Source organism: Gymnoscopelus microlampas (assembly GCF_963454915.1).
Source record: "Gymnoscopelus microlampas genome assembly, chromosome: 19".
Classification (NCBI taxonomy): domain Eukaryota; kingdom Metazoa; phylum Chordata; class Actinopteri; order Myctophiformes; family Myctophidae; genus Gymnoscopelus; species Gymnoscopelus microlampas.
Genome location: NC_139956.1, coordinates 17484484 through 17510158, shown reverse-complemented (window position 1 = coordinate 17510158; position 25675 = coordinate 17484484). Strand labels below are relative to the sequence as shown.

Sequence of the window (25675 nt, the reverse complement as noted above, 5' to 3'; positions counted from 1 at the left end):
AATGCCTCTTGTTCACTTTGAATGAGATGAGCCTCTAAAAGTATCCTTCATTTCTCTGGTCGTTTACAGGCAGAATAAATCATATTCTTAGGAAGGATTTGAGTATTATCATGTTGTTTTTCATTTAAACTGTATTATGATAAATGTTTAATTTTTTGGCATAGTCTTTTCAAAATATAGTGCTATTAATATGTTGGTTGTTGCCATTCTGCTAGGTTCAACTTTGATAAAAGGTATCAAATCAACTCTGACTACAGTCGTTTAATCAAATGTGTTACAGTACCAGCATACTGACCACTGAAGAAAGAAATATACACATTTTTAACCTTCTGGAAAAATACATCTTTCTTTTATAGATCAGCTCAATTAACAAAATGATGTAGAAATATGATACGCCAAACAATTTATCTTTGTAAGACAGTACTCTCTCTCTGCATTAAGCTTCTGATTTTGGCCTCCTAGTCACAGAATGGGACTGGCAGGACGGAGAATACGAGCACAGGTTATCTTCTGTTGTAGAAGAAGTAGCCAAAATCACTCACAGGTGTTCAGTCAGCGAGAGTGAAAGACTGATGTGTTGAACCCCAGACATCAACCACACACCAGGTGAAGTTCTTAACTGCCACTTTGATGGACAGGAGCGCTTTTATGGGAAGCCAGGTACTGCTGGAGGGATTTCAATGTTTTGGTCTGTAACCAAAAATGCTCTTAAAGTATATCTCTTTCTGACCGCTCAGAAGGAGGAATACCTCAATATTTTTGCTTGTACAGTACATTTTCCCACAAATGTAAAAGCAGTGGTGTAAAGTAACTAAATATATTTACTCAAGTGCTGTACTTAAGTACAATTTTGAGGTACTTTTACTTTACTGCAGTATTTCCAATTTTCAATCATTTTACTTCTACTCAACTACATCTCAGAGGCAAATATTGTACTTTTTATTCCACTACATTTTAAAAAAATCTTTAGTTACTTTGTAGATTTAGATTATTATTACAAAATATACATTAACCACTTCAGCCCTATACTTCGGCTATTTGAAAATAGCCGATCTACAAGCTCACAATGTGTTGCAGTGCGGCGCGTTGTGAGCTTGTAGATCTGCTATATTCAAAACAGTTTTAGACATTTTAGACATTTGAAAACTTGTCAAATGGGACATTCTGCACAATGAGTACTTTTACTTTTGGTGCTTTAAGTATATTTTTTATACTTTTTGAATACAGGACTTTTACTCGTAACAGAGTATTTCGACACGATGAAACGATGCTCCGGTTGTGGTGGCTGCCAAACGTCTCAGAACGTCACTCTCTCATCAGTGTGCATGGTGGAATCGATGGTCCCTGGTGGCACTACCTCTTAAAGACTGTGGCAGTCAGATGGAGGTGAGCTTTGTGTTTTATTGTAATGCCAATTACAGCTGTGACAGCGTGACCTATTGGCAGTGTCACAAAGGCATATGCATGTACCAGTTGAGTGTTCACTTTTAATTAGAAAAATGTCTGTCATGTGCTCAGTCCAATTAGGTTTTCTGTCATCTGCTGGCTGAATATCCATTTCCTTCAGTGGTGGAAAGTAAACTAAGTACATTTACTGAAGTACTGTAAATAAATACAATTTTCAGTACTTTTACTCCACTACATCTCTGAGGCAAATATTGTACTTTTACTCCACTACAATTATTTGACAACTTTAGTTACTAGTTACTTTGTAGACATCTCACAATGTGTCGCGATGCGACACATTGTGAGCTTGTAGATCTCCTATTTTCAAAAGATTGTATACATTTGAAAACTTGTGAAATGGGACATTCCGCATAATGAGTGCTTTCTACTTTTGGTACTTTAAGTACATTTTTATACCAATACTTTTGTACTTTTACTAAAGTTAATGTTGAATTCTGGACTTTTATATGTATCAGAGTATTTCTATATTGCAGCATTGATACTTTTGCTTTGAGTACTTTTTCCACCACCACTGAACCAGACAAAGCCCTGACCATTGACTGATCAGGTTAACTGCAGCATAACAATCTGCTCTCCCCATACATCTGCTGTCATCAGTCCTGCCACAGACCATGTGAGTAACATGAAAACAATAAAAAAAAACTTTCAACATTTCTAATCCAGGATGTTTCCATTTTTACGGCAATTCATGTAGCAACGGTGCAGTCAAGGTCTGGCTATTTCTGAACAGGGGACCCTTTTATTTTCATTACAAAGGGATGGGAAAATACTTAGATGCAATTGAGTCTTGATATTCTCTTCCTCATCTTTCAACACGTGTGTGTGTGTGTGTGTGTGTGTGTGTGTGTGTGTGTGTGTGTGTGTGTGTGTGTGTGTGTGTGTGTGTGTGTGTGTGTGTGTGTGTGTGTGTGTGTGTGTGTGTGTGTGTGTGTGTGTGTGCTACAGTTCGCCAGTGTTTTTAAATCTCCCAGGCTTGTAAAACTGCTACACCGTGTGCCATTTCCTGTTTTCTCCAAGGCAAGATGTCAGCGTAATGTCAGGTCCCTCTTTTGAGGACTTGGGCCAAGTCTCATGCAGATGATCTTCAGGCAGCCCTGGGCCAAAATCTGAAAGAGAGAGCTGAGAATCCTGTACGGAAAGCTAAGGAAATATGATCCCCTTGATGACGGGCTCGGAAGGTAAGTAGAGCGGATCCTAGGAAATTAACGAACATGAGATATGAAGTTAATATAACATCATCATCTATTGACCGCCTTTGATCCTTGGCATTGTCAAGACTCAGGGTAGTGTGAAATCATGTTTGGTAATTTACAGTATTTTCCTTGCTGTTTTTCCCCCAGAAGAGGTAGGCCTATTTGAAGGAACAATTGTTTCCACAGAAATTGACCTCTGGAGCACAGTACTGTGGGACCATGTGGTTTTACTCGTATATTCTTGACCTTGGTAAAGATTGTTCATTTTCCTCCTGCAGTTATTGGATCAGTATACCTCTTTAACCACCTGAACCCTATTAGTCCAGGCAATCTAGCCCATTTTAGACCCAAAAGTCAGACTAATTAAAATAGATTTTTTTTCAACAGATATCATTTCTATGAGGTGTCTAGAACAACATACTAAAAGTCCTAAGAAATCCTAGATGCGGAAATATGTTTAATTCTCATCAATTCAAGATGTGTGCTAATACCTCGAGAAAACTAAACACCCTAATGGGCTTTTTTTTCTTCTTTTGTCCTATCACAATGAAACTTTCCACAATGAATCTTAACATGAAAACTAAACTTTTTTGTATTACAAGTTTCTTTGAAACTTAATTTGAATATGCATATTAGCTTAATATATATTGAATATGCCCAAATTTGCATATCACGAAAATTACTTTTCCCCAAAATGTATTATATTTACATTGTTGTTTGTTAATGATATCAAACACACTGATCAGACTTTCATGAACCATTTCATCAAAATATTGTGAATTCATAGAATAACATCAAAAACACCATTCATATGTATGACAAATGCATAAATCCGTTAAATCTTCCTCCAACCATCCTACTGCTAACGGTTGATGGCAATGCTGCTTTTGGACTGGCCTCTAACCTGAAACCTGCCCGGCTTGGTTGTACCTGCCTGGGGTATAACCCCAACCGGTATAGTCCTCAGGGTCACAGAGGCACACAAGCCTCCCCACCACCACAAGGTAGCAGCAAAGTTATTTTTGTGTTTTTATTTTTTTTGTGTTTTTATTATTATTTTGTTTATTTTATTGTTCAAACGTGATCCTCAACTCCTTTTGTATGATTCTTTGTTCTTGCACCACCTATTTCAGTTCTTCCGCTCATGGATCATAGTCATAAGATAAATCAGGCAACTGGGAATTTGTACAGCTAGTACCACGACATATGGCAGTGCAAGGGAGTCCATGTTTTTTGCATGTGCATCTCTTCGTGCTGCAGTCTTTCTTGCAGCTACAGCAGACCACATCAAGTAATTCTGGTGGTCCTGCAGGCTGATCAGTCATTATTGGCATGAATCTACCACCTATAACATGCCATCCCCAGTCTTCTGGACTCATGCTTTCACTTGTTCCTTTCCATTCATTGATCTGGTAGAACACACGGAGATTGTGGAACTTCACAGCTGATGATGTTGGTGGAAGAGTTTGAGGTTCCACTGGAGATGTGGTCTTCGATACTTTCTCACAGAATCGCCTGTGTCTCAGCATATCCAGCGATTCATCTTTGTCATCCCCATACAGTGAGACTAGAGCCTTTTCACCTGCTGCAACGATGATTCCTTTTCCGACCTTTTCCTCTGACAGGCTGAACACCTTAGCTTGTTTGAGAAAGCTAGAGTCAGTTTATACTTTTTTCAGTGCCAATCCCTTTCCCAAGCCAAATAGACGAGAAGTTGTTGGTTTATCTAAGTAATAAACTAGAGAGGGCTGGGTGCATCACAGACCATGCAAAGAATGATGCTGATGTGCTCATTGTCCAAACCGCCATTGCCTCAGCCAGAACCAAAGACACGGTCCTAGTAGGAGTTACATCAGGCTGATCCAAATGCACAGGAACTGTTTCTGGCACCAGAACCAAAGAAAGGAACAAAAGCAAGAAGGATATGGTGCATAAAGCAGACAAAAGAACTACTTGGTCCAAAGGTGTACTGTGTAATAATCTCCTCTTCATCCACGCTATTTTAGGCTGTGATTCAACTTCTCGTCTATTTGGCTTGGGAAAGGGATTGGCACTGAAAAAAGGAAAAACTGACTCTAGCTTTCTCAAACAAGCTAAGGTGTTCAGCCTGTCAGAGGAAAAGGTCGGAAAAGGAATCAGCGTTGCAGCAGGTGAAAAGGCTCTAGTCTCACTGTATGGGGATGACAAAGATGAATCGCTGGATATGCTGAGACAGCTATCTCCAGTGGAACCTCAAACTCTTCCACCAACATCATCAGCTATCTCCAGTGGAACCTCAAACTCTTCCACCAACATCATCAGCTGTGAAGTTCCACAATCTCCGTGTGTTCTACCAGATCAATGAATGGAAAGGAACAAGTGAAAGCATGAGTCCAGAAGACTGGGGATGGCATGTTATAGGTGGTAGATTCATGCCAATAATGACTGATCAGCCTGCAGGACCACCAGAATTACTTGATGTGGTCTGCTGTAGCTGCAAGAAAGACTGCAGCACGAAGAGATGCACATGCAAAAAACATGGACTCCCTTGCACTGCCATATGCGGAGAATGTCGTGGTACTAGCTGTACAAATTCCCAGTTGCCTTATTTATCTTATGACTATGATCCAGAGCGGAAGAACTAAGCACGCCAACAACTGAAATAGGTGGTGCAAGAACAAAGAATCATACAAAAGGAGTTGAGGATCACGTTTGAACAATAAAATAAACAAAATAATAATAATAATAATAATAATAAAAACACAAAAATAACTTTACTGCTACCTTGTGGTGGTGGGGAGGCTTGTGTGCCTCTGTGACCCTGAGGACTATACCGGTTGGGGTTATACCCCAGGCAGGTACAACCAAGCCGGGCAGGTTTCAGGTTAGAGGCCAGTCCAAAAGCAGCATTGCCATCAACCGTTAGCAGTAGGATGGTTGGAGGAAGATTTGACGGATTTATGCATTTGTCATACATATGAATGGTGTTTTTGATGTTATTCTATGAATTCACAATATTTAGATGAAATGGTTCATGAAAGTCTGATCAGTGTGTTTGATATCATTAACAAACAACAATGTAAATATAATACATTTTGGGGAAAAGTAATTTTCGTGATATGCAAATTTGGGCATATTCAATATATAGTAGGCTAATTTGCATATTCAAATTAAGTTTCAAAGAAACTTGTAATACAAAAAAGTTTAGTTTTCATGTTAAGATTCATTGTGGAAAGTTTCATTGTGATAGGTCAAAAGAAAAAAAAAAGCCCATTAGGGTGTTTAGTTTTCTCGAGGTATTAGCACACATCTTGAATTGATGAGAATTAAACATATTTCCGCATCTAGGATTTCTTAGGACTTTTAGTATGTTGTTCTAGACACCTCATAGAAATGATATCTGTTGAAAAAAAATCTATTTTAATTAGTCTGTCTGGAAATGCTACTTTGCCTGGACTATATGGTCCATATTCGGGAGAGCAATTGCCTAAAGTAGCAGATCTGCAAGCTCGCCGATTTGGTGTAAAGGGGAAAAAAGAGCGGACCAAGCACACAGCCGTCTCAAGTTTACTTAGTGGGTTAAGTGGCTAATCTGGGAGTACCATCACCCATGGGGTTTTCTGTATAGGCAACAGCTGGTATGCTTGCATCAGCCCAGCCCCAGGACAATGGTAGAGAAAGCCTTTATTGTCATTGTACTGTACATACAATGAAAAAAAAAGTGCCACTCCTATTTGGTGCATTAGAAACTCTGTAGGCTACAACATGGTCACAATCACACAAATTGTAATATAGAGAATGGGTATAAAACAGTCAAATACATCAAAAGTGCAGTCAAGTTCATCCATGCAGTTCTAAAGCTAATAATGGAGAGCAATGATACAAATCAAACCCTACATCTGGTATCCTCACACTCACTTCATCTAGTCATGGTTGCTTCACTCATAACACCATATTGTAGCATTTTAGATGTCAATATTTTTTCAAGTTGAGCCATTTCAACACGTTTTGATGCCAATGTATTATGAAACCTGCTCTGATTCCGTCAAGATAGATAGGCCTGTGTTGACTCATAATTACAGCTCTATGGTATCTTGTCATGGTTTCAATTGTTACAACTTGCTGCAGGGTAGAAATGTTGGCAGCAATAGACCACCCGCTATATAAGAGGTTGGCCCTACAACTGTTAAAGTTTTGACACCGGGCCTAACTGTGATATCATTTTCATGGATGGCTTCTGTAGATTGTTATTATGGTATATATACGTTGCTGTATTTTAACATTAAATAGGTAATCAAATCACACCCACTTTCACCTTGCTGGAGGCTCTCTGCATGTCTATTGTGTGTACAACGCCAAAATGTAACATTGACGCTCAAATCGCAATTTCTACCCTCAATTTACTTTATTGCACTTGTCCTGCGTCCAAGGATAGCATTTCTAAACTACTCTGTAACTACTACCACACACACACACACACACACACACACACACACACACACACACACACACACACACACACACACACACACACACACACACACACACACACACACACACCTGGGGAAACATTCCTCGAGGGAAGTCATCAATCAGTTTTATGGCTTTCTCTGGGAAAGTTTCCTCCTCTCCGATCCATCCATTTCTCCCTTTCTTTCTTTCTATCCCTCGCTTTCCATCTGTATCAGTTTTTGTTCCTCTGCTTCGGGCACATCTGAGAACGATCCTCTCCAGTCAATTAACTTCCACTATTTTTTCCCATTTCACTATTGGGGGATAATTGGAACAAACCGGTGTGGGCGGAATGAATCCTTTCAAGGCACACTTAAAGGATGGCCGTGTACAAGTTGCGTTCCCCTGCGCTCTTAAATTGCCCGCCAGTTGTAATGAACTTGAGGCGCACGGTGTGTAGCGTAAGCCCCCACCATACAGCCCAAAGGGCAGTTGGCAGATGTGAGCTGTACGTCAAGATCTGGGACGGCCTCCTGATCGTGGACGGGACGGGCTGGGTGTCCCATGCACTCCGTGCGCTCTGCTCTGAGAGCTGGACCTAAAACTCTACACACACTTGCTGCTCCCGCTGCTTTGTGCACCAAAAAGACCAACCAAGACAGGGGGAACCACTTAGGACACACATGGTGAGCTATATGGCGTGTTTGCTGTGATTTTTGGGCCTCTTCATGACAATGTTGTTTGTATTATTATTTTTTATTCAGGGAATCGGAGGAGGATTTCATCGCTTTGGTGGCAGGGAAAGAAAAGTATAGGCTATAGGCCTGTTCGCTATTAAGTGCATTGGTGATTTAAGATTAACGGCGCCTGAAAAATAAATATAGCCTTATTGTAAGCTAATGTTAATAGTAGGTCATACATAAGATATGCTATTTGATTTTTAATAGAAAATGTAGCTCCTATAGGCCTATCTACTGATTTCTTCACGGAGGGGTTGCATTTTGCGTAATTCACGAAAACAACGTTTGACATTTTCACTCTGGATGTCAACTTTGTCACAGATTTGTCACTTAAACAACAGCCTTTTTCACAACTGGTTTTAATTGTAACCTAAGCCTGCTATGACGTTATTTAATTCATAGGCCCACATATGCCTGTTAAATTGTTATATTAGTGATAGGGTAGAATAAAAAATAATATTTGACCTGTGAAGAAACGGCAAAAGTAGCCTACTAACCTTTTGCTCCCGCTGCAGTGCAAAATAAATACATTGATACAATATGAGAAGATTTTCGCTGGCTATTAAGTATAAATTGGCCCAGGCTAAGTTTGTTGAAAGTTCATAAATAAATTGCCAGATCAAATTTAGGATAACAGTCTAAATAATGTCATGGTTTGTTTTGAGATAAAGATTTAAGCGCAGCCTTAATTACTGCCGCAAACCATGTGCAATTAGGTCTGGTTGCACAAATGGGACCATTTAGAGTTAGGCTTCTGTTGCCAAAATAAGCTCACAAAATATGAAAAACGTGTAGGCCTACTTGACGAACCATCAGAAACCCATAGCCTAATATTTGTATAAAGGAAACGCCCGTAACATAATAGATCTGTAGCCTATATGCTTTTTTATTAATATGAATATTTTTAATGAAGGCTTTGTTTACAATAAAATTGTAGGAAATTGATATAAATAATACAACATTGTGTTTGATCATTTCTCAGGCTTTTGAAATATATATTTTTTTTATCAATTTCAGCATAAGCTTTCTAGGTCAATACAAATTGAATTAAGCGGCCGAGGCCTAGAATGTCTGAAATTACTGTCAGTAGGCTATAGTGGGCTGACTGTAGACGAATTGTATTTTTGTCAACTGGGAGATAAATAAAATCATTGTACAAAAAGCATGAAAAAAATCTTCACAGCATTATTTTATATGTGGCATTATCTTTGCGCATCAATCTGTGCGCAAAATAGGCGGCCTGCTCTTAATTATTACAGTCTTGGGTTAGGCTGCACGCATATATGGATTTAATTTAACGTTTATTAGCATTAAGCCCGAGGTTGCCTTCGGCATCACTCGAACATCAAATCACAATGATTTCATCTCCATCTGTTTTTCAATATCGCATTTGAAGCGAAACCTCCGCGGTAAAGTGCGTTGCCAACTTATGTGAGAGGTTGTAAACCAGCGTGGGAAGACCCAAAAAATAGAGAAGTTGAGGCGAGCCTCGCCTTCAAATATCAAGGACATGTGTTTTCTTATTCAAAAAAATGTCCCACATGTGCGTATAGACAGACAGATCGATAGATGGACCTTTTCTTTATTATCCCGCGGGGGAATTTCAGTTGCATTGTGTGATAAGGGTCCATCTCAAAGTGTTTGGATTTGGTTCCTGCATGGTGGCTGACATGGACTGCATGAGGCCTCATGGACAGCGTGTTTGACAACCTGAGGCAGTGCTTATCAAACCTTTTCATGTTAAGGACCCCCAAATGAATTAGTATAGGCTGGCGACCCCTATATCTGAAAGTAGTATTTTGTGACTGGCTGGGACCCACTACAAGATTTGTGTCGATAAAATGTTTCAAAAATATTCCAGATTGTTCCAAAAAAATAAATGTAAAGTTTATTTTTTTAAATAGCTGATCTGCATGGTCAAAAACCGTTGAGCTTGTAAATCAGCTATTTTCATTTGCAGATGTTTATGGTTAATAACCATAAATTGGCATCAAAATAAGTTTAACCAATAAGTAATACGTTTAACCATTGGCATCAAAATAAGTTTAACCACATTTTGCTGGGGACCCCCTTGGAACCCCCTCAGACAAGGTCCCCTGCGGGCGTCCCCGGACCCCACTTTGAGAACTACTGACCTGAGGGACAGGGGGCTCTTTAGCTAAAGATACGAGCGGTGATAATCCATTTTGTACCGTCTGTCAGTTGTACCTCTCTCGCGCCTCCACTAAAATTAGATTATTACAACTAAAACAGTTCCCCTGGAATCTGCTCCGTGTGGATTGGAATAACACACTGCATGGGCTTCATAGGGGCTGCCTGGCAGGAATGCCTTTAGGGAATATACATATAGCCTCTCTCTTCTCACCCATGGCCCAGTGTTGTATTTCGCATTGGCTAAGGACAATTGGAAATTAACAAAGGTGTCAGGATGGGAACACGCAACAACAGGTGCCTGGGTTCAGCTTCAAACATGTGGGCTATAGTGAGCTTACATTGGCTAATTGATCAGATTTATTTAAAGCCTAATGCACTGGGACAACTTTGCTACAGCTTGCAGAGGTCGAGAAATAATAGGCTGCCAGAGGGCCCTATTGGCCAATTAAGAGCTGAACTTGATTGTCTCTTTCAGACTTTTCCAATTCCTTGTTTGTTTAAGCAAGCCCCAAAATATCCAGTTGAAATGTATCCTACAACAACAGAATGATCAAATTATACAGCGTTTTCATTGTTCCTCCGACTTGCGTGCTGCGGGGGGGTCATGGTGGGATCCTCGCTATGCTAGTGGCAGGGCAGAGCTGCTGCCCATGACGAAGAATGTTAAAATGCGTGAGTCAGACCAAATCCAGCTCATCTGCTCCCCATAACAATTCAAAACAGACAGGCCCAGCTCCCCCAGTGTGGCCCAGTGGGAGAGTGGCAGGTAGCGAGGTACCCCCCCCCCCCCCACCTCCTCCACCCTTTTAGAGCAAGTTTCACTGTCTTGCACATTAACATACTTTATCCTTCTTGCTCAATAGCAACATTCATCAGTCAGAGTTTAAATTAACTCTGAGCATGTAAAAATGTACCCTATTTTTACTCACTGAGTTTAATTAACACTATAGAATTTTACTGTATTTTATGAGCTGGTATAATATTTCTTAAAATCTTAAAGTAGGCCATATACCACCCGACCCATGACCAAAAATGTATTTTGAAACAAAGCGCCAGACGCCAGAGGGTTAAGTACAGTATCACGTTTGATTGAATAAGTTAATTAATTTCAAAAAGTGTTGCTACTATCCTCTGATGAAGGTCAGTCTGTGGCCGAAACGTCTTGGTTTTTAATTGTTCTGAAATGAACTAGTCAGTTGAAAAAGAAAACAAGGGGAAAAAGGCTTTTCATCAGTTATGTACGAGAAGAATTGCCATTTATGTTTTCTGTGTTCCAAAAATCTCATCAAAGGTGTACTTTTGCTACCCTTTGTGTGAAGAACCACATTGGCCACTTGAAACTATATTGTCTTAATCACGTCTTTTCTTTTTAAATGTAGTTTTGGCATTTTATGCTTTATTTCAGAGGTTTTTGTTTTTTATTTTGGTAGAGAGACCGGAAACCAAGAGCAGAGGGAGAGAGGAGAGACATGCGAGACAAGACATCGGTTTGATTCGAACTCGGGTCTTCGTGCTCCTCGCTGAGCCACTGACATCACTTAAATTCCATATACTTCATTGGCCGGGGTCCCCCAAGGTTCTGTCTTGCCTTTTTTCACTGTGCACCAAATCTCTTCACCGAAAATAGCCGATCTACAACCTCACAACGCGTTCCAAATGTGATGTGTTGTGAGCTTATTATATCAGCTATAATGTTCGCCTATTTTTGCTGATTGCTTGCCTATTATGACATGACAAGAATAGGGACGCTAGGGTTCAATCTCACCGTCAAAGCCTTGCTTGCTCCTTTGCCATTCATTGTTGTTTTTTCCTTTGCTTCCATTCACCCTCCATGTCCCGTCTTACACCATTACCCCCCACTTTAAAAAACATTCTAATTTCGCACGGGCCCCTCAGCAATATCATATTCCATCAAACTATAAAGGTCTCACATCTGACGTTAGCATTACACAAGACATTTCTAAAGTAGACTCGCCATACATTATATTGTTTCTTCTTCTCGTCAGTAAAATATTGGCCTGTTCCTTGTAACGGAGAATAGTAGGGGAATGACACAGGAAAGTAAAAATGGACCATGTCTTATGGAGCAGGTTGTTACTCAGGCTTCCAGTGTGAACATGAGGAGCGCTCTACCAGCGCCCCTGTATATGACCATGCTGTAAACATGCCCCAGGTTGTCAGCAAGTATTTTTCCAGCGTGTCTGCCGCCAAGCATAGCTGCTTTTAAAGATCACCCTCTGAAGATGTTGTTGATCTCATCGAAGCACTATTTGGCTGTGGAAGTTCTGTTTTTTTCCCTGTTTTTTTGAAGACCACCAGATGTTAATGATGTATTTTTTCCGAAAAAAATCTGTCATACTGGAAGTGTCCAAGTTTAAGGACTGTCACAGATATCCATACTTAAGCACATAAACCGTTCTGGGGCACTGAGATTTGGTGTAGAGTGAGAAAACTGGGGGGCATAGCATAGAGCCCCAGGGGACGCTGGTCAACTAAGTATTGGGTTTTAAGTGGTTAAGTATGAATGGTCAAAAAAATGGATACAAACTTCCTATGTAGTACATGAATATCTGCGCGTTCTCCTCATCAAATTGTAAATTAGCCATGAAATGCCACTGACTCGTCTTCCGTGTTCTTCCGACACGCATGCTGTGCCGTGTGAATTTATGGAAAGCAGTGGAGGAGAAAACCACTGAAACCGTATCCGGTGGGTTACATTGGTGGTGCCAGACGGACGATCTGGTTTCGGAGAGAGGGTCTGGATTTGGCCTCTGGGGCACATTAACGACCCCACCGGGCCTCCCTCTGAAGAGCATCCATCTATCAAAGCAGTTGTAACTGCCTCAATTAGCCGCTTGTAATGTGACAAAGACAAGTGCAGATCACACCGGGGGAATGTTAAACAACTAACCCTTTCTCCTACCATCTGTGCCTCCTTACCCCAACCACTATGCCTCATGCAGAATGGATTTTGTGAAACTTGCCCTAGTAGCACAAATCCTCTTGCAACCTTTGCCCTCTTTTTATAGTGCCTTCCTTCACAGCACTTGATACTGTATAACAAACACCCTGCCTTCCTACTCACACTGCCTTCACCCGGGCAAGACACTGACACCGTGTGAAATCAGAGAGCTAATTAATCAAACGAACAATTAAAAGAAGCCCGCTTTTTAGCAGCGCGTTCAGGTTCCTGCTGGGCATGTCGCGATATGTCTGGAATGCCCAGGGAAGGCACACCGGACCCCTGGAATGCGACACGGTGGCAAAGGGCCTACAGTCGGCCTGCTCATCACCTTGGCCACCAGTCGTGGCGTTTCCAATAGCGACGCCTCAAAACAGAGCCATCCGATATGCCTCATGGTCCCTTTTTTGTCCAGGTTAGGCTGATCCCCCCTTTTTTCGGAGGGAGGCCCATCCAGTATCATCATTCATCCTGGAGGTGGATTGAAGAGCAGCTTCTACCAGATATTCAATCATGGCCTCTCCGTAAAGCCCCTCGGAGTGCTTGGTCCTTGGGGAAGCCTCGTATTTCGGCCGCGGGGCTAATTGAGCGAGATGACTCGGCCACTGAGGCTCTCGGGCCCATCCTCCCCAACAGGGTTGGTTTATGCAGCCCCGCTGACCGTGCTGTCAGTGTCAAACGGTTGTTAGAACATCATTAATCTCAAAGCAGTTAAGAAGAATATTCCCAGAACGGAACGAAAGGGGCAGGTGATAGATGAGCCACAGAGAAGAGCGCAGTGGAAGAGTTGCGAGAGAAAAACGAGGAGGAGGACCGTTGCTGTCAATGACATGAAATGAAAAATGACATCTACAGGAGGGAGGCTGACGTCACGTTGTTAACAGTTGTCTTTGTTTGTACGTTTGTGAGAGGGAAGTGATTGGTGGGAATTTGCCTCAACTGAGCTTGGTGTGAACCTTAAAAAAAAAAACGTAAGTTGCAGTCGTACATCATTTTGTCAGAGAAAGTAGATGCATTGTTCTGTGTGTCTGCAGGCGCAAATTAACTAACCCTCACTGGCATCAAATCTTGACAGTGGGATGAATTACAAGCATCTCCAGTCGTATAAACGGGAAGGGATTTGTTCACACTGGCCGTATACAAGTCACTGTTTGTCTCAGCCACGGAAGTGCCAGAGAGGGGCTCAAGCCGAAACGCGCATTTCTCGAGTTCTCCCTGTAAATCTGTCCCTCCGTCTTCAACTCTAATCTCCAACTCTTCTTCCCACTCCCCCCCATTCCTTCTTTCCCTGTGTGCACTTTCTTTCACTACACTTTCTTTTGCTCCTCGCGGTCCAAGCTCAGGCCCACTGACTGGCCTGCGTGCGCTGACCAGTGGTAAAGTGATTTGAAACGAAGGACCATAAACGTGATGGATGTCATCCAGCTCATGTTGTAGGCCCAGCTGTCGGGTATGTTTTTTGTCATTCCAGACAGCCTTTGCAGGGTTTGTGCACTCTTCATCCACATGCATCGACCCGTTACGGGTTAAGGGCGTTTTAAGATGAATATGTTTTTCTTTTTTTCTTTTTTAAAGGCCATGTCAAAATCACAGGGTCACACCAGAGGCCAGCAAACACAGGCAGACTTTGAAATAATTTTATTGGTATACTTTTAAAATGGAGACAAGTCTCAGATGCGGTGATGCGTTAAGATGGTTTAGTGTGTTTTCAATAAAGACACAGGTGATCCCTCTTGGATTTCGGCTTCCTTCGTGTCATATAAATGCATAGGAATTTTGGGGTTTCCTTTCATGACTTGATTCCCATGATTTTCTCTTAAAACTCTTTATTTTTTCTTCTATTTTATCTTCCCTTTTTTTTAGGCTCAATGACATGATGCCCCTGCCCTTCTCCCCTCCCCCCTCTGCCTCTGTCCTCCCTGTTGTCCTTCTGCACCTTTTATTCCTCCCCCCATCCCTCCTCTCCCCTGCCTTCTCTCACTCCCCTCTGAGCTGGACCTCGCCTCATGACCCGTGCTACCACCTTGATGGCCGCGCTCGTCACTGCCTGTCAGAATTCATCAACGCTGCTTATGGGGTTCCCGTCAGCGCTGGCCACTCTACCCACGGGTCCGATCTGGACGGGAACGTCACCACCCTGACGGATCTCCACAACCCGCACAACCTCACCTGCTGGCTGGCCCAGAGTGGCGGGGATTGGACCCTCACCCTGCCGCTAGGCCGGCGCTTTGAGATCACCTATATAAGTCTGCAGTTCTGCCACCAGGGAGAGCCCTCGGACCCCATCTCCATCTCCATACTCAAGTCCATGGACAATGGCCGCACCTGGCGGCCAATGCAGCACTACTCCAGTGACTGCCATGGGAAGTTTGGCCTTCACAGCCATACAGTGGCCCAGACCAGGCACCAGGAGACCGAGCCCCTGTGTTCAGATCCTCGCCCCCTGCAAAGACAGCGTGGGGGCATGGTGCTAGCCTTCTCCACACTGGACGGAAGACCGTCCTCCCCTGACTTCGACTACAGCCCCACCCTCCAAGATTGGGTGACCGCCACGGACATTCGCGTGGTGTTCCACCAAGTGTCCGGGGTGGCCAAAGACGACGGTGGTCCGAGAGTGGCCGATGGCACCGCGGTTCTGAGGTGGAGGCCGGGTGCCAAGGGGGCAGCTGGAGATCAGATGGACAAGATCAGTGCAGAAAACATGCCGGTGTACCCGGAGAGGCAGATAAAGAATACAGAGACCAGAGTTGGGGACAGAGGAGAGAAAAATAGCAAAGAGGGAAGGAAGGGTCACGCTGAAGATACGCACAACGTGACCAGGAAGGGAGGTGTGGACAGTTCTAACAGGGACACGCCTACTTCCTCGAAGAAAGGCAAAGGCAAAGGCCGTGGCCGCAAGAAGGAGGACAATTTTTGGCAGCCTTGCCCAGATGGAGGCTGTCACTGGACTGTTGAGGGGCAGAATAGAGGCAACAAAGGAAGGGAGTTGAGGAGGAGGAGGAACAATAATAACTTGGGACTTGCCTCCCGGAATTTACAGATAGTACCACCGTCTCCTCTTATCTCTGCCCCGCCTGTGCGGCCTCCTCTGGCCCTCTCTGACCTGCAGGTGGGGGGCAGGTGTAAGTGTAATGGACATGCGTCCCGGTGCCGTAGGGACGATGCAGGACGGGCGGTGTGTGCGTGTGAGCATCATACAGCAGGGCCAGACTGTGACGTGTGTGCCGACTTCCACTTTGACAGGCCCTGGCACCGAGCTACTCCCACTCATCCACATCCCTGTGTCGGTAAGTCCTGTTGACTGGCTCATTCTCATTGCTTTGTCAAAGGAAATGATTACTTATATCAGTGTGTGTCCCAAGCATAGGGTTGTGGAGTGACCCATGTTTATCAGTTGTGATTAGATATCCACTTTTTTTTTTCTTCTTTTCCTACAAAATAATAATTTTCCAAAAATCGTTTTAGTTTTATTTATTTTTATCAGAAATTAGAAAAGGCATTTCAGAAGCTTTGGCTCTTTTGTCTATTCTTGATAAAGGGCTTAAGTCTCGAGCTGAGAAGGTTTGGGAAATAATCCTGGAATAATGACAGATTGCCATCTGTGTGTGGGTTCAACTTCAAGTCCTTCATTGAAATTGATAAAACTTGAAAGCATACGACATTAGGTTATTTGAGGTGAAAAGTCTGGGGGAACAATTACAATTTTAGCACTCCGTACATGTGAGTAAGTTTAATATCACTGAGAGGGGAGTTGATCCAAAATCCATCTACACACCAAAATCCAGAGTATTCATTTAACTGTGAAAGTGTAAGAAATGATCTTCATGGTCCATGCAGGATCTTAATCTTATTTTCTCTCTCCCTCACTCTTTCAGCATGTGAGTGTAATGGCCACTCAACAAAGTGTCGGTTCAGCATGGAGGTGTTCCAGCAGTCAGGCCGACATAGTGGTGGTGTGTGTCAGAAGTGTCGTCACCACACTGCAGGACGCCACTGCCAGTACTGCCAAAATGGCTACACCCGTGACCATGGCAAGCCCCTCAGCCACCGCAAGGCCTGCCAAGGTCAGTTTTATATGGCATTGTGCGTGCGTGCGTGCGTGCGTGCGTGTGCGTTGAGGAATAGATTTATGTGTACAGTTATGTTTAGTGTGTGAGAATGGGAAGGAAACAAGGAATATGTGCAGTAGCTAGTTTGAGGTGTGTGTGGGGGCAGGGGGGGTGTTTGCACATGTGTGAGGGTGAAATAAATAACCATGTGAGTTCAAGTGTGTGTGAGCATATGTGTGTGTTTGTATAAGCAAAGCACCTGCTCCGCTTCTGTAGTTGGTCAGTTGGTGCATGTCTGCACTTTGCATGGATTTTCAAAGGCGATGATGACTGTGACAGACAGTGTTTATATGTGTCTGTCTGTTTGAATGAAGGCCTCTATGTGTGTAGATCTATGTTTAATACGGCAGCTCTATCTGTGTGTGTTACTACTAAATCTCTGGAAGTGTTTATGGGGTGGTTACATTGTGAGAGAAGACAGCTATTCCCGTTAGGAACTCTCTTGCTCGCGCGAGCGCACACGCACACGCACACACACACACACACACACACACACACACACACACACACACGCACACGCACATGCACATGCACACGCACACGTGCGCATACTCTTGGCGACACAGGGCGTCACATTGGCGCTATCACTTTATGTATATTTGACTCTGAATACACTCCTTTGTTGTCTCACTGGCACTGTCACTATGTGTATATGACTGAATATATATTTACACATTGTATACAACACAACTTGCAACAAGAGACAAGAGACACCTTATGTTTATTTGATGTTTGCCGTTGTTATTTATTTATTTATTTTAAATGGTATTATCTTTTGAACTGCAATTCATGGAAGCTTGTATGGAAAACACTTACTAATACAAAATAATGTATAATTATTTTACACCTGTAAACTTGTGAGGGTAACAATAAACGTAAAGTTGAATCACACACACGCACACAGGCGCACACACACACAGAGCGCCTAAACTGTGCTGCCTGTCACCTGTATCCTTGTCATTACCACTGGCAGGCATCTGCATCTGACCTGTGACCTTTGACTTGTCACATGTCCTAAGTGACTGTGACACTCAGGCATGCTCGTTGGGGGCTTGACCGCAGGCCTAATATACCCTCTGTTAATGGGGGTTCTATGGGTGGCAGACAGGACACACGTACAGACGTGTGCGTGCGTGTGTGTGTGTGTCCATACATTCCTGGTTGTACATACAGAATATCGGTAAAAAAGAGCCCAATAGCTGTTCTTCTGTTTTGACTGGAAGATGTCATCTCAAAATTACGATGAAGTTAAGTCAGGATAACAGACCAGTGTAAATAGTCAACTTCCAAGTGTCTCCAACTGAGAAAATATTTTGAAATTCTTCATTAATGATGGTGATATTACTGAAATGGTTACCACGTTGTAGGTCTGTGATCCCCTGGTTCCATGACACTTTAAATGCTGAGATGGATTCTCTCAGAATTTCCAAGCACACAAACAGTAATTTTATGTTGTTGACGTTCCACTGATTTACATGACAGAGACCAGTGGCGATGGGACTAATCATTTTGGCCAGTTTGTCAGTGTTTGGACTTGTGGTGAGGCATTGTTTAAACAGTCCCACTGGAGTTAGAACAGAGATGCGTAAGTGTTTTTTGCATCAGCCTTTAGGAGATAGTTGAAGTTTTTACACATCCCAAGGTTATTTTTGAATAGTTGAAAACCAATTGTAAATCAGCAGGACAATTCTGAGAAATGTCCAATGGAAGCTTGTTAATATCTTTGTATCAATACTAGTGGAAACAAATGGGAACAGCTGCATTACTGGTTACTGTACTGGCTAGCTTAACCCATTAAGACCTGAGGCGGATTCTACAAATGTCTTCTAAATCCTAACAGTTTTCTGAAAAACTTATGTTGCTATAATATCAGTGGTTCTAAAACGTTTTCATGTCAAGGACCCCCAAAATTATATGTATTTGGCCGCGGACCCCCATCTCAGAATATTTCGTTCCAGGGACCCCCCCAGAAGCAAAGATTTGAGTTACAAAGTTAAAAAAAAAATGATGTGCACAAAAGGTTCATGATTTAAAAAAAATAGCAAATCTACAACTCATAGCACGGCACTCTGTTTATCTGCTATTTTTGAATAGCCAAAGTATAAAATAATGGTTAATGTGGTTAAAATCTAAAATGACAGATCCTTTCCCGGTCTTAACCCATTTTGGGTGGGAAGTGGAACCCCTATTTGTAACTATACCTTTCAGAAAACAGGATTTAGAAGGCGTTTTTAGAATGGGCCTCAGGTCTAAAAATGGCTTAAACATCGCCTCACCTTTGTACTGTACCATTAGTGCTCCTTTTAATCAGGTTTTCCAGCCCCTTCCTCCCTTGCATCTCTTCTCCCCAAAAAACATCATAATGCAGAGAACAATCGCAAATTACAAAACCTATTTTCTAATGCAGACGAGCAGCATTGCAGTACCCTTTGTTCATTCTCTTATATCCATCTCTCATGTTCTCTTACGCTTCTCTGTGTGTCTCCTTCTTCCTCAGCATGTCAGTGCCACCCTTTGGGAGCAGTAGGTCGCTGGTGCAATCAGACGTCCGGTCAGTGCCTGTGTCGGGACGGGGTGACTGGGCTCAGGTGCAACCGCTGTGCCCCAGGGTACAAGCAGGGCAGATCCCCTCTACGACCCTGCATACGTAAGTCTACAGCATCACGGTTTCACCATGAATATATGAGTATGAGTCTTGGGTCCACCAGCATCCTAAACACGTATACATAGATGAAGCTTTACCTGTTCATCAAAAGATCAATTTGCCAAAGTCTCAACTGATAATACATTTTCTTTACATCATAGCCAAAGGCCAAGTCACCTGCAACAGGGTTTGTCTGCATGTACAGTATTTGCATAACTGCTGTATGTACTGTATGTATGGCCCCTCAAAAGCAGGCCAGTCACTGCTCATGCCGCTACATGCAGACATCATGAAACAGAACCGTTGGCCATTGCATATGAAGTAGCCACTTCCCTATGCAGTACATTGGGATTTAGTCATTGGTTTTTCATAGTAGGTTAATCTTGACAGCCATGACAAAGCAACCTTCATAATGGCAATTTTATGTTCTCCTTCAGCCTCATTTGCTCTTGAACTAAATGAATTAATCTTCCAATCGAGGGGTCTCAACCTTCATCAAATATAGCTTAATATGAAAGATGCCGCTGGGGTCTGTTCTAATTCATCCCAGCATCCCAGGGTGTCCCGTTGCCGCCCTCCCCTAGAGGCTTTTTCCACAGCAGTGTGAACATGAGCCTCTCTAAACGCAAACATCATCTCCACCTGATCTAGGATCAGCGGCAGATCAAGTGGAATTGTGACTTATATCCCTCTTCGTCCGCCGTCACCGTGTGCCAGGCTAGCGTCACACCCGCAGCGAGCCGGCGTGAGCGCTAATCCACGCGTGTTTCCTCGGCTAATCACGGGAGTGCCGACAATGACACGGGAACTTTGTGGGCTCGGCGTCGCCGTGTAAGCCCCAATCAGGTGACTGAGGGAGATGGTGAGGTGGCGAGGTTCACACCTGTCGCACGGCTCAAAGAGCTTGCCGTCAGGAGGCCCAGACTCCCATAACTCTCCTAGTGAAAGCAGCAAGTGAAAGAAAACCTTGTTTGTTTTTACTGCCAGAGCATGTCCAGGCTATGTATAGCATCCCCCTGCTCCTCTGCTCCAACATAAAGGCAAGCAGCAGCCAGGCTAAACTTAAACCAAGTTAGCACCCTTTATTCCTACCTTGAGTGATTTAGGAAGTGCACAGAGTCAGCCACACACACAGAGACTATAGGAGCTTTGAGGTGACCCCATTCAGGTGTCCATTTATTTTAACCCCCCCTCCCAATGTTTACTTCATGTACACGTGCACGCACACACAAACACACGCACAAACACATAAATCGTCTAACATCAACCTGACTTTGACCTATGTGCACAGTGCTGTGCATACACACAGAGTTTTTCGTTCCTTTGGGTGCTGGGGGGGGGGCGCGGCGGGGTGTGCACACAGTTGGATGTGGTGTAGAGTGTCACTGGCCCAGTTGTGTCAGAGCGAATAGGGAAGGGACATGACTGGAGTGTGAGCTTGGTAATATATAGTTGTCCTGTCACACTCACACACACACGCACATGCAAACACACACATTCTGTACATACACATACGCACATACGCAAACTCAGGCACATTGACATGCACACAGTTCTACACAGCAGGGGTACTAGACTGAACAGAGCGCAAACACAGACCAGGTAACCTGTGTTAGCTGCTGGCGTCTGTTTATGACAAAGTCATGATAACAATATGTGGTCGTTTGACCCTATTAAAGTTGAGGGTGTTTATTGTCACATGCGTGTACAAGCTGTGGCCACATTGCAGGCAGTGACATTCCCGTATTTGGAGCGAGCTACCTCAACCATGTGGATAAAACATTTCAGTACAATAAGAAGACTCAAAATTGTCTGAAGAAGTCAAAACAATAAATAAATAGCAGTGCAAATAGTTACTCAAGTTACTCAAAGTGATGAGTGTGTCCTCAAGCTGAAGTCATAGGGTTTATTTCTATTTCTGTCACCATAAAAGGACCACACACACACACACACACACACACACACACACACACACACACACACACACACACACACACACACACACACACACACACACACACACACACACACACACACACACACACACACACACACACACACACACAACCACACACATGACACAAAACAGTTTTGACACATACTTATCTTCTGCGTGAGCATTCCTCACGCACCAAGAGGTATTCACGCATAGCACACATATTCACATTCTTGCTCTCTCCCCACACACACACACACACACACACACACAACCTGTCACTTAGTACACACAGCCAACTCGTGTGGTCAAGGACAGGCACTCATTGCGTTCCTCTCACCTGTCTGTGCTGACGTGTTTGTTTGTAGGAATTCAAGAGGTCGCCCCAACACCAGTGTTCCAACCCCAGTACAGCATAGGTGAGTGCATACATAACTATTACGCTCTTTCTGTTTCACATAAATGAATTTGGGGCGGCCATAGTTGAATGGTTAGAGAGCCCACCTGGGAGGCCGGATATCCCGGAGGTGGCCCTGTGCAAAACACTTAACCCTTAACTGCTATTCCCCTCCATGCTCCTCTGTGGGCAGCATTCAGCTGGGTGAAGCTGAAAATCCCCCCACGGGATGAAATGGGTATCCAAAAATTATAATAAAAATTGAATTAAATAATTAAACATCCCTGGGAATGAGGTCAGTGGGATGATGTTTTGTGATCCCAGTTTTTTGGATGTTACATTTACTTTCGAGATAATTCATTGAATTGTATACCCAACTCTATTGATTCTAATTCTGTGAAGCTATCTTTTTAAGTAGGAGAATGCAGATAGATGCAGAGAGTAGACATGCAGTGTCATTTATCACTTGGTGTCATTTGTCCCGCTTGTAGTCATTGATCAGGTCACTGTGCTCTGCTGCTAGAACAACATTATGGGTTCCATCATCTCTGGAGTTTGCTAAGTAACCCCCTCTAGTGGCTACTTGTGGAATGTTCCACCTGTTGCAGAGAGGGTCATCTGTTAGTCACAGGATACTGTGATGACAAATAGAAGCAGCCATATTGTAATTAGTGGAAAAGACATGTGCTGATATGCCTGCAATGAAATGACATGTCTCTCTGTCTCTGTCTCTGTCCCTCTCTCTCTCTCTCTCTCTCTCTCTCTCTCTCTCTCTCTCTCTCTCTCCCCCCCTGCCAGCGGAAGAGTGTGTCTCGTACTGTCAACCCTCCCAGGTTAAAGTCAGAATGAACTTGGAGACCTATTGTCTGAAAGACTATGGTTAGTGTTGTGTTGAACTGAAAATCACTAGTTTCCTTGGATATTTTACCTTTAAACTCTCATCAGTTGCTAATAATTTTGCCTGTATTGAGTATTGTCAATACTCTAGAGATGGATTCACACAGAAACATATATATATTGTGAACAATCCCTAACGAAGACATCATTGATGATGTTTCACTTTAGTAATATAATATACAACAACAATATCACGATAAAAAGAAACAAACAGTAAGAAAATGCTTTTAAACTAAAGAACAAACCATATTAACTCTTTGTTGTCTCTGTTAGTCTTAAAGGTTCAGGTGAGAGGAATGGAGCGTTCAGGCCCGTGGTGGCAGTTCTCCGTTTTGGTGCAGACCATCTTCCGCATAGGGTCCACCTCCCGCGTTCGCAGGGGCCCCCAAGCGCTCTGGGTCCCCGACCGTGACCTGGGATGCGGCTGCCCCGCCCTTCACGTGGGCCGGACCTACCTGCTGATTGGAGCGGAGGAAGGTGGGAGGGGCTGGGGCCCGGAGGAGAGCCGCCTGGTGGCCGACCGCTCCACGCTGGCCCTCCAGTGGCGGGAACACTGGAACTCCAAACTGCGGGGTTTCCGGGGGCAGGACAAGAAGGGCCGCTGTCCCCCGAAGTCGGCCGACCGCCACCACCATCACCACCACCACCATCACGGGGGTAGCTCCAAACACGAGTCTGGCTACATCCCCCCACACCTACTGACTGAGAAAGAAACGCAGCCTCACGGCCCAAACTCAGAGTCTGTGATCCACTCGCCCAAGGACGCTGATAGCACTGTGGCGCCCGGAACACTCACACGCGGTGAGGCTGAGGCCTCGCCTCCGCCCGAGAGCGCTGCTGAGCAGACCGACTCCCCATCTTCATTACCCACTCTAGTGTGCTCTACCCAAAGTCCCTTGTGAAACATAGGAGGGGCAGAGAAAACATGAGTCACAAAGCAAGAGAGGAACAGATGACGCTCTGCTTTGGGCCCAAAAAGTCTGACCTTTCTGAGGGACTGAGGGATCAGGAAGATGTTGTTTCTTGCATTTCTCTCAGTATGTGTCTGCATAGGTGAAAGATGAGAGAGAGATCAGGCTTAAATTTCTTCCCTCTGCAAAGGAAGGAGAGCTCTGAGAAACAGTACAGTGTGTGTAAATATATATATATATACTGTAACTGTACACATGCTCACACACGCACTTACATACTTTAGCACACACATATAAACGACTGATGTGATGTCTAGATGCAGAACTAATGTGGTGAAGAAACACATTATCACCGTCATTTGAGCTTCGACATCTCAGTGGTGATGCAAAGGACTGTTTGTGGGGAAAAGTTCAACCTGCAATCCGGAACGTATTTTTAGTGATTAAAATGACATTTTGACCAATCTGTATGGTAGAGTATGTTATACAGTATAACTCGCAGTTCTGCAGTGGCTGGAGGTGGTCTCTCTACTCTTCCATTGATAAATCCTGAGTAGGACAGGCTACTCAGCGCAATACCTCCCCTACCCAAATTGACCTGTCTTAGCTCAGCTGTAGAAACTTTGGTCCTTGCATGGGAGACCCATTGGAAACCCGGGTATATAAATCTTATGGATTGCTGCTTTAAATTAATTGTCTAGATCATATTCACTGACGATGAGTTCTGCACTTGCAGAACGTGGCAAAAGTTTTACAGATGGAAAAGAATATATATACATAGAATATTATGTATAAATACATAAAATAATAGTATAATTACCCGGTGCTCTGCACCCAGAGATTATATGTGATTGTAAGTGCTGTTTGAAATGTCGTATGGTTTTGGAAGTTCCATAAAAAAAAAGGTTTCTTCACACAATCGTTGAATTGCATGAACAATGCATAGAATACACTGTGTTTGTTTGATGTCTTTACCCCAAATAACAGCAGTAATGAGTGGTATGCTACTCAAAACTATAACAGTTTCTTCTACCTCACAATTGCCATACACCATGGTACAGAGGGATAATTCAAGGATTTAACTGTTCAGCTTTTGAATCCTCTCTCTCTCTCTCTCTCTCTCTCTCTCTCTCTCTCTCTCTCTCTCTCTCTCTCTCTCTCTCTCTCTCTCTCTCTCTCTCTCTCTCTCTCTGTCTCAAGATTCCTGATTGCATCCTTTATGTTCAACATCCTGTATATAATTCATATTACCATAATGAACTAGTTCCTGTAGTAGCAGCTGGTACTGGTAGATGTGCGCGCACACACACACACACACACACACACACACACACACACACACACACACACTTTTCCACTGATGTGGCGTACACTATTTGGGGAAAGCGACACTATCTACCATCTATTCCCATATAGTGAACAGCTGACAGCGACCAAACTATAACAAAACTATCAAGAATCTCAGAAGGGGTATTCGGGAACTCGGATACGGATCTAAAAAGCAAACGTCGTCATGACTTGTGTCTGCATGTGTTGGACATAGCATCATAGCCCAAGGGGATATGGAGGATGGAGAGACAGGAAGCAATGAGGAGACTGTTATGCCTAATTTATGCTCCCTCGCACGACGGTGTGGCGTGCCAAAAATAGCAGACCTACAAGTGCACAACACGTAGCGTCCGTGACGCTTTGCGAACTTGTAGGTCGAGCTTTACGAGGACGGGTTGGAAGCAGATGAATGATTGTTAGAAGTCGTTGTTTTGGTAGGCATGTCTGCGGCTTGATCGGCCGTGACTCTGTGTTGTAGCCTGTGATTGAAAATAAAATGAGAAAA

The 25675-nt window shown here is 43.4% G+C and overlaps 1 protein-coding gene across 2 annotated transcripts; it reads left to right on the top strand.

Moving 5' to 3' along the window:
* The first annotated feature begins 7673 nt into the window (after window positions 1-7673).
* Window positions 7674-24703, top strand: ntn5 (netrin 5). 2 transcript variants are annotated; one of them, XM_084042751.1, is made up of 7 exons: window positions 7674-7777; window positions 14811-16234; window positions 16823-17011; window positions 19554-19703; window positions 22005-22055; window positions 22832-22912; window positions 23204-24703. In XM_084042751.1, exons 2-7 carry the CDS (start codon window positions 14821-14823, stop codon window positions 23830-23832), a joined length of 2514 nt encoding a protein of 837 aa, XP_083898877.1. In that variant the 5' UTR covers window positions 7674-7777; window positions 14811-14820; the 3' UTR covers window positions 23833-24703. The 2 variants fall into 2 exon arrangements, with proteins under 2 accessions (XP_083898877.1, XP_083898878.1); XM_084042752.1 differs by lacking the exon at window positions 22005-22055.
* Window positions 24704-25675: the final 972 nt, after the last annotated feature.